We start from the raw sequence: 15219 nt of genomic DNA on the forward strand, positions 1-15219 counted from the left end.
AAAAGCCTCTTCTCCTCTCTTCCCTTGTCCTGTCCTCTTTTTTGCTCTCTTCTGATTTGTGTCTTCTGTTTTTGTTTTTTGCTTTTGTAAAGGAGCGGACAGGAGACTGTCTGCGTCGCACCGGCACCAGTGTGGCTCTGACTTCCATCAACAACATGATTGCATTTTTCATGGCTGCTCTAGTACCCATCCCTGCGCTCCGAGCTTTCTCATTGCAGGTATGTTTTGCAGACATACACAGACACACGCCTTCACACACATGCGCGCATGCATAAACAAGCTGTACACAATCGCACACCATGAGGCCTTGGGCTCCTTTTAAAATGAAAGAGATAACTTAAAAGAGTTGACATTTATTCAAAGCAAGCAAAGCCTTTGTTCCTAGTTTTATTGCCACTGCACCTAGAGGGCCAACGTTTTTTGTGTGTGTATGTGTGTGTGTGTGTGTGTGTGTGCATGTCTTTGCGTGTAAGTGTGCATATATATTTATATATATATATATATGTAATGCGCATATAATATGTATAATATGTATAATGGGGAATAATCAGAGCAAAGACAGCGATGAACAGACAGAGACAGAAAACGGCAGGGAGAGGGAGGGAGTGGACCAGTATATCACTGGGCCGTCAAGGCGGTTTTCTCTGATCTGTGACTAACTGTGGGTGGTCTGAAACACACAAGCTCGCACACAAATACACACACAAAGATGGACACACTCTGGAAACCACAGCCAGTTAGAATGTCAGCTTCAGGGGACGGGTGAGCGGGGAGGCTGTAGCTGAACTGGTTAAGGGTGATGGTTTTGCTCAAACTTTATATTTATATATATCTTTCTATATTTTTTTGTGACTTCTTTCTTTTCTTTCCCCTCCTGGCTCGCTTAGTATTCGTGGCTGGTGATTTAGAGAAGAGCTTTGCTTTACTTACTGTGGTGTCAGGAATTTAAAAAAAAGTCTTGACTCTTCCCAGTTGGGCTGGTGTGTCTGTAATTTTATATCCTGTTCAGTCTCTTCTTAGCTCTATCTTGCTCTTATTTCACTCTGTATTTTTTTCTCCCTCTCCCTAGGCGGCCATTGTGGTTGTGTTTAACTTTGCCATGGTGCTGCTCATCTTCCCCGCCATCCTCAGTTTGGACCTCCACCGTCGCGAGGACAAGCGTTTGGACATCCTCTGCTGTCTCTACAGCCCGTGCTCCGATCGCGTCATCCACCTCTCCCCTCAAGAGTTATCGGACGCCGGAGAACAGCCTCACACGCCAACAACGGCGCACACGCACCAGTACACTGCAGGCTCGACCATCACCACCAGCACCCAAATCACTACGACGGTGCAGGCGTTCACGCAGTGCGACGCGGCAGGCCAGCATATTGTAACAATTCTGCCGCCTACCTCACAGATTTCCACCAGCCCTCCTTCCATCATCCTCTGCCCTCCCTCCCAGCCTCAAGGTAAACTGAACTCTATGATGATTCTGACAATACAGCAATTTATGATACTGGAATGCTCATTTCCTGCTTGTATTTCCTCCTTTTAGCCGCCTCTCCTTCCCCCACCACCTCTGTGCCAGACCCCTATGGCTCCCAGCTCTTCACCCCTACCTCCAGCTCCACACGAGACCTCTTAGCCCAGGTGGAGGACTCCAGATCAGGGAAAAAGTGTGTACCGCTCCCTTTCCTGCACTGGAACCTGTCCAATTTTGCCAGGGAGAAATATGCCCCTCTGCTCCTTAAGCCTAAAAGCAAAGCAGCCGTGGTTGTTCTCTTCCTGTGCCTCCTGGGCCTCAGCCTGTACGGTACCACCATGGTGCATGACGGCCTTTACCTGACCGATATCGTGCCACGTGACACCAAGGAATACGACTTCATCGACGCTCAGTTCAAGTATTTCTCCTTCTATAACATGTACCTGGTTACTATGGACGGATTCGATTATGCCCGATCTCAAAGGCTGTTGATTCAGCTGCACAACGCCTTCAACTCAGTTCGATATGTGGTCAGAGACAGCGACAACAAACTGCCCCGCATGTGGCTGCACTATTTCCAGGATTGGCTCAGAGGTAAGAATTCAGAGTAATGTTATTTTGGGTTTTTTTTTTTAGAGGGAGTTAGGTAATAACTTCTTCTTTCTGTCTCTTTCTGATAATGAGTCTGCTATTTAATGCATTAGGTTTTTTCAGACATGCTTTTTGCCAAAGACAACAGTGAGTGGGTTAATGGGTGTGGGGGTTACAATGTGCAAAGGGTGAGTGGAAGTTCAGTCATATTGTTAGACTGCATCCACCTGGGCTTAGAGGTGACGTACTCGCTCACGGTTTGAGGTCATAGGCTATCTTGGCATGTGTGTGTGTGTGTGCGCGTCCTTAGGCTAGAATGTGTCACAGATCCAGTGAAGAAGAAGTAATAGCGATCAGGTCAATCTGATCCAGAAAAGGAAACTTGATATTTCACATTTTCAGCATCACTGCTCACACAGGCAGACATGCAGAAGAACTGTTATGATAACAGAAATCAAAGCATTTATAAATGACAGCCTCAATAATCCTCTCTCTTCTTTGTGTGTTCTACCTCACACACAGGTCTTCAGGCGGCTTTTGATGCTGACTGGCAGGCAGGCAGAATTACCGCTGACAGCTATCGTAACGGCACAGAAGACGGGGCTCTGGCATACAAGCTCCTGATCCAGACTGGCTCCAAGAAAGAGCCTTTTAACTACAGCCAGGTGAGTTAAAAAAAAAAAAAAGATAAAAGGCTTTGTCTCATAATATGTTTGCTTGGCATTGTAGATGAAAATATGATCAACAAATGCTAATTTTTTCTCTAGCTGACCTCTCGTCGGCTGGTGGATGTCGAGGGTTTGATTCCCCCAGAGGTTTTTTACATTTACCTGACAGTCTGGGTCAGTAATGATCCCCTGGGCTACGCTGCATCTCAGGCCAACTTCTACCCTCACCCCAGAGAATGGATTCATGACAAGTATGACACTACAGGGGAAAATCTGCGCAGTAAGTCATCTGATTTTGGTCAGAGTGGATGCATTTAAAGGTGACTTACAGTGTGAATACAAAATCACTTTACCTTCTTTTAATCTCCTCTCGCAGTCCCAGCTGCAGAGCCCCTGGAGTTTGCTCAGTTCCCCTTCTACCTGAACGGCCTTCGTCAGGCCAGCGACTTTGTGGAAGCCATCGAGAGCGTGCGCACCATTTGCGATGAGTTTGGCCGCAAGGGTGTGTTCAATTACCCCAACGGATACCCCTTCCTGTTCTGGGAGCAGTACATTGGCCTCCGACACTGGTTCTTGCTGTCGATCAGTGTGGTGTTGGCCTGCACCTTCCTGGTCTGTGCGATCCTCCTGCTCAACCCCTGGACTGCAGGCATCATTGTAAGTGGATAGCTCTTCATCCTGCACTCCACTTTTTTATTCCTTCATATCATGCATTTTTCCACATCATTTCTGTTTTGTTTTTTTAATTCTCCACCTCATCCTAACTTAGCATCCTTAACCCCTTCCTCCCTCTCGCTCTCTTTATTTTCACCCTTCTCAGCATAGCTCAATAACACTGTCTAGGGGGCCCCTTTTTTCTCTGTTGAGGGCCAGCATGCACACACACACACACACACACACAAGGCCCTTTGTTATTCTAATGTGCGCTCTGCGAGCCTAAAAAAAAAAAAGGAAATGCAAAGGAGCAAGAAAGGCTTTACCCTCCTGAAGCCTCTACCTCCAACTCTCTCACTCCTTTTGTCAAAGGGAGAGGGAGAGATTTGGGGACAGGACAGATCTGCCCAGTTGCGACCTTGGCCTGCACAACCCATCCATCAGGGATATTTGTCTGTACGTGTATGTGCGTGTGGGAGAGTGGAAAAGAGACAATCTGAGTGGTCAACAGATGGATAACATTTCACACACAAGCTGGTGGGACCGGTGGTCCTCAAAGACCCCAAACTCACACAGAAACACATATCCCCATAGCCCCATTAGGGGTCTGTAGCTCAACTACAGAGCCAGTTTCAGCAGGAATGCGTTTAATTTAAGCAGCGGCCCACAGCAGTGCTGATTGAGACAGCAACACAACACAGTCTCTCAGACAGAGAGGCACAGCTACGTGCATGCATGGTCTCCAAGCATCAACCGGCATGTGAAGGCTTCACCCAGCCTGTATGTGGTCGAGCAGTAAAACAGCTTTTATCATTTCCAATTTAACTATGCCCCAGCTAAAAGCCCCAGCTGGGATCAAAAGCTGCCGTTGGCCAGGAACTGCTTTCTCCTCCTTGTTTTCTAAGGATTGTTGTTGCTGTTTGTATTGCGGTGTACAGTAACACCCCACATGAAGGCATTCGAAAGCTGTGGCACTGCATTACTTAGCTGTTGTATTAAATGTCAGAAAACAATAAAATGAGCGACACAGGCTAAAAATCTTGTGGAAAAAAAATGAAACAAGATAATTTGTTATGGACAAGTAAATGTGAATGTGGTGCAAACACTTTGCCTTTGGTGCTGTCAATCTCTGGTGTTAAGCACCTATGGGAAGGAAGAAGAGAAAGAGAAAGAAGGAATATGGGAGTGGGCGAGGGGGATGGGATTAACCCGAGGGTGGGAAATTTGATCTCATGTCATTAAGATCTTGACCACAGGGTCAAAGATTCTGGCAGCAGGACTCCGCTCCATCTAGAAAGAAAAGCATTATCGTAGTTGAAATGCTTTAATTTTACAATCTCGTTTAGCCATATCTTCTTTTTTCATCCTACTGTGTTGGCTGGCTTAACATTTCCTGCACTGGAAAAGTGGTAACGCTAAATTTCATGTGTGCTTTTAGGTGTTTATCTTGGCCATGATGACTGTGGAGTTGTTTGGCATCATGGGTCTAATTGGCATCAAGCTGAGTGCCATTCCTGTGGTCATCCTGATCGCTTCCGTGGGCATCGGAGTGGAGTTCACTGTTCACATCGCTCTGGTAAGGAATGAGCAGCACCTAACCACCTAATCATACCTAATAGAAGAAAATGCATTACAAAATATTTTATTTATAACTGGCGAAAAGTTGGCTATTTTAAAATTATTGAGGTGTTGGCTTGCTCACTCATGGTGGCAACCTGCTTCCGTGCACACTCTACTGTCTTGTAGCATAGTGTTGTAATCCTCAACAAAACCAAATGCAGGAACTAGGGAGCTTGCCAAAGCCTCACCGCAAGCACAAGTTTTGTGTGATCGGCAAGATTTCCAACTCACTTCTCTTCCCCACCTTCCCCCCTCTCTCTTCCGCAGGGCTTCCTGACAGCAATTGGCAACAGAAACAAGCGCTCGGCGGTGGCGCTGGAGCACATGTTTGCCCCGGTGGTTGACGGAGCGATCTCCACGCTGCTGGGTGTTCTCATGCTGGCCGGGTCCGAATTTGACTTCATCATGAGGTAAGTGAGTGTGAGTGTTCATTCGGAAAGGTCATATGCTACCTTTAGAAGAATCAGCATTTTGTGTGGAGCCGGTTGTCTCATCTCACTTTGGAGGTCTACATGCAGGTGGAAGTCCTTTTTTTGTTGTTTTTGTAGACACACACAGAGACACACAAACAGTGACAAATAAGCACCTGGTTCTGTCACTCTGGGAGCGCACACACATCTGACTCCTCGAGCTTGGAGTGAAACAAATGGGGAAAACATCAAGGGTGTGTGTAGCAGCTGCTTGTAAACATGGAAGTGTTCTGCTGCCCACTGGGTGGTGTCTCCCTCTCACTCTTTCACGCTGTCTCTTTCACACATACACAGGGGAATCTGTAAAAATTCCTATCATCTGTTTGGCATTCCCGCCTTCCATGTTGGATGCCGTAATGAAAAAGAAGTGGAGCTAAATTTGAACTGGTCAGATGCTCTGCGGCCCACCAACAGACCCTCTGTTTGTGTGTGTGTGTGTGTGTGTGTGTGTGTGTGTGTGTGTGTGTGTGTGTGTGTGTGTGTGTGTGTGTGTAAGAGAGTCTACACTGGTGAGTGTACATTGTGTGCGCATCTGCTCTGTGTGCGTGTGTTTTCTACCACTGTTTCATGGTCAGAGTGGAAAAAAGGCGAATACCTCCATGTTTTTCAGCCGAATGTGGTCTCGGCCCAAACCCTAAACCACAGCCTTGAGCTCACAGACTGCAGCAGGCCTCCATGACATAAAAAGCACAGTTTTCTTCAGAAACGGAGACAGAAGCAGAGGGAGCAGGAGACGTTTTCTGAGGGTGGCTTCCGTACAAGGACATAAGGTCTTTGTGGGTGGCTAGATCACAGCCTGATGAGTAGATCTTCCAAAACTGTTGGATTACACTCATAAAGAAATGTACATATATTTAGGTACCGGTAGCGGGAATTTGAGAATACCTGGGAAGTTGGGTTGGAATTAAGGGTGCCAGAGCAAATTTCCAGTACTTTTTCTCTGCTCACATTTTTGAGAGACAATTTTCAAAAAAACAGAGCGTGAAGGAGAGACAGAGGGGACTAGTCTCTGTTGGAGGTCTTGTTTAGCTGTAGCTGTAGCTGATTGGGGGAAGCCAAGGCTGGCTAGCTGGGGAGTAGCATAAATATACTGCTGTAAACATCTCCTGGCCTTGTAATGCACTGAATAAACAGCACGCCTAATTCAGCTCTGCTCAGAGACCTCTCTCACACACATACTTACGTAGAATGTGCATGCATGCAGGCAGGCCACAAGTCAGTGTGCACGCACGCACACACACGGGTGTACACACGTGGAGAAACGCACATACGTACATGCGTGTAAGCGCTTACTGTCTCATTCTTACACACACACATACGACTCTGCAGGCCTGACAACGAATGGAAAAGATTACAGTTTATATAAACAACAGAATTCCTAACAGTGAGACGCTGTTGGAGGTCCCACCAACGTCTCACTCTCTTTCTTTCTGTCTCTTTTTCCGCCACATAAAGAATTGTCATTTTGGGGTAAAAGCAAGTGAGCTCAAATGTGGACGCCATTCTAAAATAGTAATGATAATATTGATAAACTATTTATCATTTCGCCATCTGCAGGTGAATGCGCATTAATTCGATTAAGCATGCTTGTTAAATATGTGCGTCCCTGCAGGGTTTTGGCAAAGCAGCTTATGAATATCCTTCTGATAACAGAGGAAAATAAGGACAGCTGCTAGAGAGGAAAAGAGCAAACATATCAGACAAAAGAGTGACCTTTGTCAAGTGAGGTAGTAGTAATAATCACTGTAGTAGTCCATTGAGAGGGAATGTTTCCATAACACTCTGCAGCTATTATCCTTGTCCTTGTTGGCTTTTTTCCCTCATACCAACTGTCATTTTTTTTCCCTCCCTCCCTCTTTTTTTTCTTGTTTTACCTCTTTAAGTCTGGCTGGTGGTTAGCATCTCACTGTCTCCCTGCTTTCTGTTAGTGTTTAAGTGGAGTCCTCTCTAATTTTCTTGGGGAGCTCTTTCTTGTGGCCTGCCTCCACCCCTGGCCTCCTCAGAGCTGTACAGAGATGGAAACACACACACATACACACACACACGCACAGTGTGAGCAGAAAGAAAAAAAGAAAATGAGCGAGAGAATATCTTGTAGCAGCAGCAGTGGAGGCATCAAAGCATGTTTTAGTTGGACTAAGCAGGGAATCAGATTTGCCCCCACCACCCAACCCCCTCGCCTTTGATACACAAACACTGGGCTTTCCCTGTATTCTTCCCCAGAGCTACTTCCCTTCCTCATGTGCCAACTATGTGTGTGTTTGGAGTGTTTGGAGCCGCACACACACGTGTGTTTTTGTCCATTTAAAGAAAAGGAAAAAAAATGTGTTGCATAACAAAAATGTTAAATAGAAAAATGGATAAAGCAAAAAAAAAAAAACCCCAAAAAAACCCCAAACATTTGTCAAATGTTAAATGTCTTGTACTTTGTGTGAAAGTGTCATGAGCTTGGCTGACAGTTTTAATGCATCTGTATTTTAGCCAAATCCCTATAAAACTTAGCATGCAAAAGAAAATAGGATTAAATGAATTGCAGCTCTGTCACTGCACGTTCCAGTTGATTGAAAAAATTGCCAATAGGCTAAAGAGAGATGACAGACCTGCTCTGTCCTTTGGCATTTGTCTGATTTCAGGATGGTTAAATGCATTAACAGCGATCAGTCACTACTGCGTGTTACCGTTTGCTTTTATTCTGACACTGATTCTTTGTCGTGTCTGTTTTCGGTTCACGCCCAAACTAACATCTCATGTCTCTCCATCCTTCAGGTATTTCTTCGCTGTGCTAGCCATCCTGACTGTTTTGGGGATGCTTAATGGCTTGGTTCTCCTCCCAGTCCTCCTCTCCATGATGGGTCCTCCGGCTGAGGTCACCCCGGTTGACAATGCCAGCTGCCTGCCGTCACCTTCTCCAGAGCCTCCGCTGCCTCCACCAATGGCCCATCATGGGTACTACACAGGCCACCCCAACCCACGCTCTCGTCAACAGGCGTTTTCTGAGTCATCAGACTCTGAGTATTACTCTGAGTTGACCACTACATCAGGGATTGGGGAGGAGGATTATAAGTACTGTGAACGGAGTGCATACTTAGCATCGCACACCAGCGTTCCACCAGCAACATCTCATATACTGCTGGAAGCGAGCAAAGACCCGAGCTTCCCTAAACTTACGGTACGCTGCATGAGCACGCAGACAAATTAAGCTGCCCTATTGTTCATCAAATCTTCTGAAAGTTAACTGTAAACATTTCTTTGTTTTAGGTGGTGAAGCCATTTAGAGAAAATGCAACAGCTCCTGGTGGGAGGATTGAACCATTAAGTGAATCTTCCTACATTGCACAGTCTCCTCTTGGATCCCAGGTTACATGCTGGGATGAAAACAAGCGGGAGCAGCAGAGGGGCTCCCAGAGACTCCAGGCTCAGCCTGGCCAACACTTACCCGGCGACAGAGCCCACTTTCCTGGGAGGACTTTTCAGAGCGGCCCCAGGTTCCAGAACGTTAGAGGGCCTCAGCCAAACAGGACTAAAGGGCTGAGCTATAGCCATAGCAACTCTACCCTGCCAACACAACAAGGCTCCGCTGGGGGACCTGTTACTATGGTTACAGCCACGGCTTCTGTGACAGTGGCTGTCCACCCGACCTTGCCGGGAGCAGCATACCAAGGCTACATGCATGAAGGTTTTGACACGGACAGCGAGTCGGACTGTTTTGAGGCTGCTAAGAGGACATGTGGTGACAAAACAAACTTTTCTTCATGTAAAAGAGACTCTCTAGAGCTCCAGGACTTGGAAGCAACACAGGGCCAGACAGAATATCAGCTTGACAAGACACAAGGTGAGCAAAGTTTTCAGGCTTCTTTGTCACTGACAGTAACATGTGACCGTGACTTAATGTCCCCCGTGCCTAAAGTCTGATCGCTCTCTGTCTTCTGTCTGCTGCAGGTGAGCTGAGGATCCAGGCACCCAAAGACTGCTAGACCCTCTCACACGCCTCGCCCTCTCTCTTCGAATCTCTGGGCTACTCCCCAGAACGTCCACATGGCGTCACGTCACACATTGACAGCTGTACATAGACTCTAAAGAATAAATGAGAGGTTTTACTTCAAGGACGTGTTAAGACGAAAAAAATATTTCTTTTAAGAATTATATAAATTTATGAGTATATATTTTAATACTAAACAAGAGGGAAGCTATTTAAAAGAGTACTGTATAACTTGGGTATTCTCTTGTGTAAAAGTTCAGATGTAAAAGATTATCTTCAAGTGGGGTGGTTGATTTTATTTGTTTCTTTTTTGTGTTTTTTTTTTTTTTGGGTTGCCCCCCTGCACTGTATAGAATAAGAAATGTGCTATATGTTTTCACAAAGCTGAGATGTTATTAAGATTATAGGCTATTGAACATACATGGTCAGTGTTTTATTTCTATTTGTATTATGTTCCTTTTTTTGCTGCTACACTTCAAAATAATTTTAAGCAATTTGCCTTAAAAGAAAAATGCAGTACCCCTCCCTCCCCCTTCTCCTGTTAGCATCTATCACAGTGTTGCGCTGTGAGGTATTCTGTATCTGACAGACTCTCTGCCATAGTGTGCACTGTAAAAACTTACACAGCAGATGGTGTTTTCTTAACAGTAGTAACCGCCGTGCCTTCACTACATCACCCTTCCCCTGTTATCACAGCATTCAGAGCTCAGTATTATGTTGTAATTGTATAAATATGTTTTTATCGCTTTCTCTTGTCGAGACACAGAATGTGTACCACGATTGGCAGTGATTGGCTGACGCTTGTCACCATCTATCTGAAAATGGTCAAATCTGATCAGTCAGCCATCATGACACGCTTAATTCATATTGCCTGTGCCCCAACGGCCTCTGCAGTTTTAAATTACTTGAAGGAGCTTTGATGTCTTTTTTTTCCTGCAGTTTTTGTAAGCTCTACAGTGGGTGATGTTTACTTTTGTCACTTTAACAAAAGTGTCGTTCACCTTCTCGTATTAGTTTTGAAAGGGAATCTTAAAATTCACAAATGCAAAGGGAGTTATTTTAGTTTATTATTTTCTTCTCTTTCTTTTCTTTGCTGGCTGCTTTAGGGTTATTAGGGTCTCTTGTTATCGTGACCCTGTGCAATTATTACACGATGTAAACCGGTTTCAATCTAGTTAGCGCTTCGACACGCTCTGACTCACTTTTTTTTTTCTAATGACTCACTCTGTCTGTTAATGCAAACCTCATATATGTGTCATGTTACATTTCTTTCATTTCATTTGCTTTACAGAGTTTCAGTTGTTATTATTCTTGTTCAGTATTGGTCTAATCACTGCCAGGTTAAATAATTGCAGGGAGAAACTTGCAGATCTATTTGTGTGTGTGTGTCTACGTGTGTGTGTGTCATTTTCCAAGTGGCAGCTTTGGTTTTTTTGTTTTGTTTTTTTATTTTGGAAATATGAAAAAACAGTCAAGTAGCTACTGCAGCTGAACAAAAACACCTTTCACAGTTTGATCACACCATAGACAGCCAGGAGGTGTTGTCAGTATCTGTGTGTGTGTGTGTGTGTGTGTGTGTGTGTGTGAATGTGCGGGTGTGTGTGTGCGCGCTTGCGGGAAGGGGGTGGGCGAGGGAGTCCTGCATTGATTTGTAGTTTATTTCAGAAAAAAATGTTAATGTCATGCCATATAAATTATTTATATTAAATTTTTATTTTTGTAGTTTGTACAGTTGTTAGTATCTAGACTGAAGTTCTATTTTTAAAGAGTAAATATATATTATATATAAATATATCTATTTGTGGCTGAGTTTGCTTTTATTTTATTGTTCTGTTGACTTTGGGGGATGGGGGGGGTGGACTGGAGGGCGGGAGGTCATGGGAGGGAAGGGGTTCACAACACTTTAGAGCTGAGGCCTTTGTGTGTGTGTGTGTGAGAGAGCAGGAGGTGTGCGTGCGTGTGTGTGTGTGAAGCAGAGGGGGCGGTTGGAGGACCATGAAGGAGAAGGTGTGTAGGAGTCACTGTTACACCTTGTTTTTGAGTCTCCTCTTGGCCCTTCCTTCTTCATTGTCAGTTTTAAAAATGTTCTTGTCCACGTCTAAAACACTGTGACTTCTGAAAACTATGCTCAAGAAAAAACCCTTGTGTGACCATTATGTTCCCTCACCTGCTATAGAAATTTAACTAACAAAATAAATGGAATGAAAAAAAGTGCTTCTTCGGTCTTTGCCAGTCTTTGCGTGTGTGTATGTCCACCTGTTGCCCTGTAAATAAATAAAATGGGAGCACACATCTCACACACTGTGGCCTGTTCTCTCATCAAGACACGATGTTGAGGTGTCGGGTAGAAGCATGCTGACCCTTCTGGCCTTGACATACAAGCGCTGAGTTACTAAAGCGGTAAAATCAAAGAGATGCTTAAGATAAAGGCAAAGATTTTAATATTATCTTTATTATATTGTCAGGGAAGGATAGACATGAACTTTCTAAGCATGCTCCATCCATCTCATCCAATTTAAGCACAAGATTACACTTCATTTGGGTCTGAAAATTACATTAATTTTGCTTTGGACATTTGTCTTTCCCTTTATTTCTTTGCCAACCTCAGGTCAAAATGTAAATCTTACATACAGTAAAACGTATTTACAAAGCGTGTTGGATAACTGTGTGAGCTGGGGGCCTACCTCAGCTGTCAAAGGGAGAGAGGCTACATCCTTGACAAGATGCCAATCAGTTGCAGGACTAACACAGAGAGAGGCGACCATTCACATCCACACCTATCACAATTAGGAATCCCCAGTTAACCCAACTCTGCATAAAATTTTGATGACCACATTCTTAATTTTCCTCATCCCAAGTCTTCAAGATACTTGCTACATTTGTCTGGTACGCAGTAGTTAAAGGATAACACGACATAAACGCAGCTATTCGCTCACTGTTTTGTTTGTGTTCAAATAAATGTGAGTTTCACAGATCAGAGGGATGATAAACAAATTTATGATGATTATCTAAGGACATGAAAAAGACAGAAAACTCCATGCAGAATGAACTGGATGTCTTATCGGTTTAGATTTATTGTTATCTCACTGTGCCTGAGGTGTTGTGCAAGCATAACAGTGCCCTCAGCTTCCTGACAGTCATCTGACACCCCCTGAAAGCCGCACAGGTTTAGGGTTAGGAAATAATCCGTCAGAAAGAGTTGTCGCACACGGACAAGCATTTAGCAGCGTGTGTCTTCCTGCTGAGTAAAACGTCCCCACTTTGTGAACAATGACTTAACAGTAGGAACCAGTGAACTGGAGCTTTGAACCACCTGTAAGGTGCCTGGGATCACCGGTTGCCTGAATTATTGTTGTGACTCATCTGTCTAAATCTCGGACGCACATCCCCACACACAAACATCAAGCCTCTTGTGTTTATGTGCACTGCAGATTCTGAAACACAAACATAAAACAAGCTACATGCTCTCTCTCTCTCAAACACACACACACCCACATCCCTGCCTCCTCGTGCGCAGATGCACACACATATACACACAGGCCCACCTGTGTAGATAAAAGGTAGATGCTGTAAATTCCTTTGCTTCCCACACAACAGCTCCTCGTTTGTCAGCCCAGGCAAAGCAGCCCATGTCTGAATCTGATACCTCGCTCTTTTGAAGTCGCTGTCATGCACATGCACATCTAACACAAGCCTCATACTCTTGCACACAGGCAGACAGCAACAACACAACGCAGTGTTTATTTGTCTATATTCGGGGTAAGCTAAACCTAAATATCTCTTAGTTTCTACTATCTCACGTACGGCCTCGAGCTAGGAACAACGCGAGCCCTGCTGATTTTGTTTTAAGCTCTTCATTAATGAGAACATTTGCTCAGCGAGTGATGTCATCACATTTGTGCGCAATGTCACAGTTCAGTGACGAGAAAACATGTCCAGTTATGGGTCACAGCAGGGCTGGAGCCTTACCCAGCATGCTTTGGAGGGAAATTATGTAAACAACTGTTCAGACTAATGTTCACACTCATGAGAGACTATTTTGCATGTACCTAAAGAGTAGAAGAAATTATCTACTACTTATCTAAACCCAAACCTTATCCTGAGGTTAATATTAGTTTAAGCTCACCCTAATCTCAAACCCAGTACAATATATTGATTTATGTTGTGGGGACCTGCTCCTCTGAAAAGAAGGTGGGTCCCCACAGATTTATGTCCCCACAGCTGAAGAAACAGGAGTGCTGAGTCATTCTGGGAACCACATAAGATAGGATTTAATAAGATAAAAAATTAAGGTGTGTTGGACTATTCCTGAGCAGTACAAGAACTACTTTTAAACCTTTTCTGCCTCCTCTCCCCAGCCAAGAAATTAAATAACAATATTGTTAGTCGGTAACAGCTTTTGCAATTAGGGAGGAATGTAACAGCCGTAATGACGGCAGCAGGCACATCACGGTCTGTCTATGAAGCGTCATAGAAGGGACAGCATTGGACGTAAAACTGCTCAATGTGTCTGCTTCTCGTCAGCATTGCCAGGACAGTGGATGTTAACAGTAAGTAAAAATGAGCTCCTTCCCTCCTTTCTGTAAGCGAGTGCAGTGTGTGGGCCCAGAAGCTGATAGTCCAGATAACAGGATCTTCCAGTGCCAACTCCTGACCTGTGTGAGGTGAGATCAATGAAGGAAGAAAAAACATGATAAAGGAACAAAAGACAGAACTCATGATCTGGTGCTGTTGGTGTGCATGTGTGTGTGTCTGTGTGCATGCACTGCTTGGGTGGCCCGAGGATGAGCGCCTATTGTTGCTGGAATTCAATAGGGCTGATTAGTAAAGAAAAGTGTGTGTGTGTGTGTGTGCATGTGTGTGAGAGCGGTGGGTGCGTGTGTGTGTGAGTGTGTGAGTGTAAAAACATGCACTGGCATGCGTGTCTGTGTGAAGCAGGGGGTGGTGTATGTGTTTCTACTTTTGCACTAAGCACAGCAGAGAAGAATGGGGGAATTAGCTGTAAAGCCAGTGAGAAAGCAGACTTCAGGGTGACATACCACACAAATCTGGGGAACTAGGATTGCTTCTCTTCACATCCACAGCAGCGCTTTTCCTCAAGAGAATAATTACAGTAAAGTGTAAACTGTATTTTAAAAGGATATCTTTTTTTGTTGGTTTGTTTGTTTGTTTTGTAAGAACTGATAGTTCTTGTTGGAAATCTGAAAATTAAACCCACCATAATCCAGAAATTGGCAGGAGACACAAATGCTGTTCAGTGATTTTTGTTAAGCCAACCTAACAGCCTTCTATCTCTAGCGCCACAGCTGAGATGTAAGAGTGGTGTTGATCTTCTGATCCAAGTCTTGAGGACTCTGGTCACCAGTCCATGCAGACAGCTGTGAGACTGTAGTGATATCCTCGACACCATCTTCCTACCTGCAAAAAAATATCAACAATCAGAAATTAGTATTCCTTAATTACTACTATCTAATGGCTACTATGAACTTTGTATATTCTCCTTGCGTCTACGGGTTGTCTCTAGGTACACTGGCATCCTCCAACAGTGCATGCTAGGGTAACTAGGTGGACTCCAATGATGCATTAAGTGTTTTTTCTTCAGTCACCTTTCTCACTCACTATGTGTTAATAGACTTTTCTGCATGTAATCATACTTGTTATTAATCCACAGCTCTCTTCCACAGCATGTCTTTTATCCTGTCTTCCTTCTCTCTCCCCAACCGTTTGCACAGATGGCCGCCCCTCCCTGAGCCTGGTTCTGCCAGATTTTCT

At 44.5% G+C, this 15219-nt stretch overlaps 1 protein-coding gene across 1 annotated transcript in view; it reads left to right on the forward strand.

The window, feature by feature from the left end:
• Positions 1 to 11661, forward strand: part of ptch2 (patched 2) — a 28466-nt gene extending 16805 nt beyond the window's left edge. Inside the window, exons 13-23 of the mRNA XM_004542647.4 lie at positions 93 to 218; positions 1070 to 1451; positions 1538 to 2059; positions 2579 to 2721; positions 2824 to 3004; positions 3101 to 3381; positions 4817 to 4954; positions 5266 to 5408; positions 8235 to 8637; positions 8727 to 9300; positions 9408 to 11661. Of these exons, the coding sequence (XP_004542704.3) occupies positions 93 to 218; positions 1070 to 1451; positions 1538 to 2059; positions 2579 to 2721; positions 2824 to 3004; positions 3101 to 3381; positions 4817 to 4954; positions 5266 to 5408; positions 8235 to 8637; positions 8727 to 9300; positions 9408 to 9442 (2928 nt within the window). The 3' untranslated portion in view covers positions 9443 to 11661. The remainder of the gene's footprint in view (positions 1 to 92; positions 219 to 1069; positions 1452 to 1537; positions 2060 to 2578; positions 2722 to 2823; positions 3005 to 3100; positions 3382 to 4816; positions 4955 to 5265; positions 5409 to 8234; positions 8638 to 8726; positions 9301 to 9407) is intronic.
• Positions 11662 to 15219: the final 3558 nt, after the last annotated feature.

The sequence above is a fragment of the Maylandia zebra genome, linkage group LG18, assembly GCF_041146795.1.
Source record: "Maylandia zebra isolate NMK-2024a linkage group LG18, Mzebra_GT3a, whole genome shotgun sequence".
Taxonomy (NCBI): domain Eukaryota; kingdom Metazoa; phylum Chordata; class Actinopteri; order Cichliformes; family Cichlidae; genus Maylandia; species Maylandia zebra.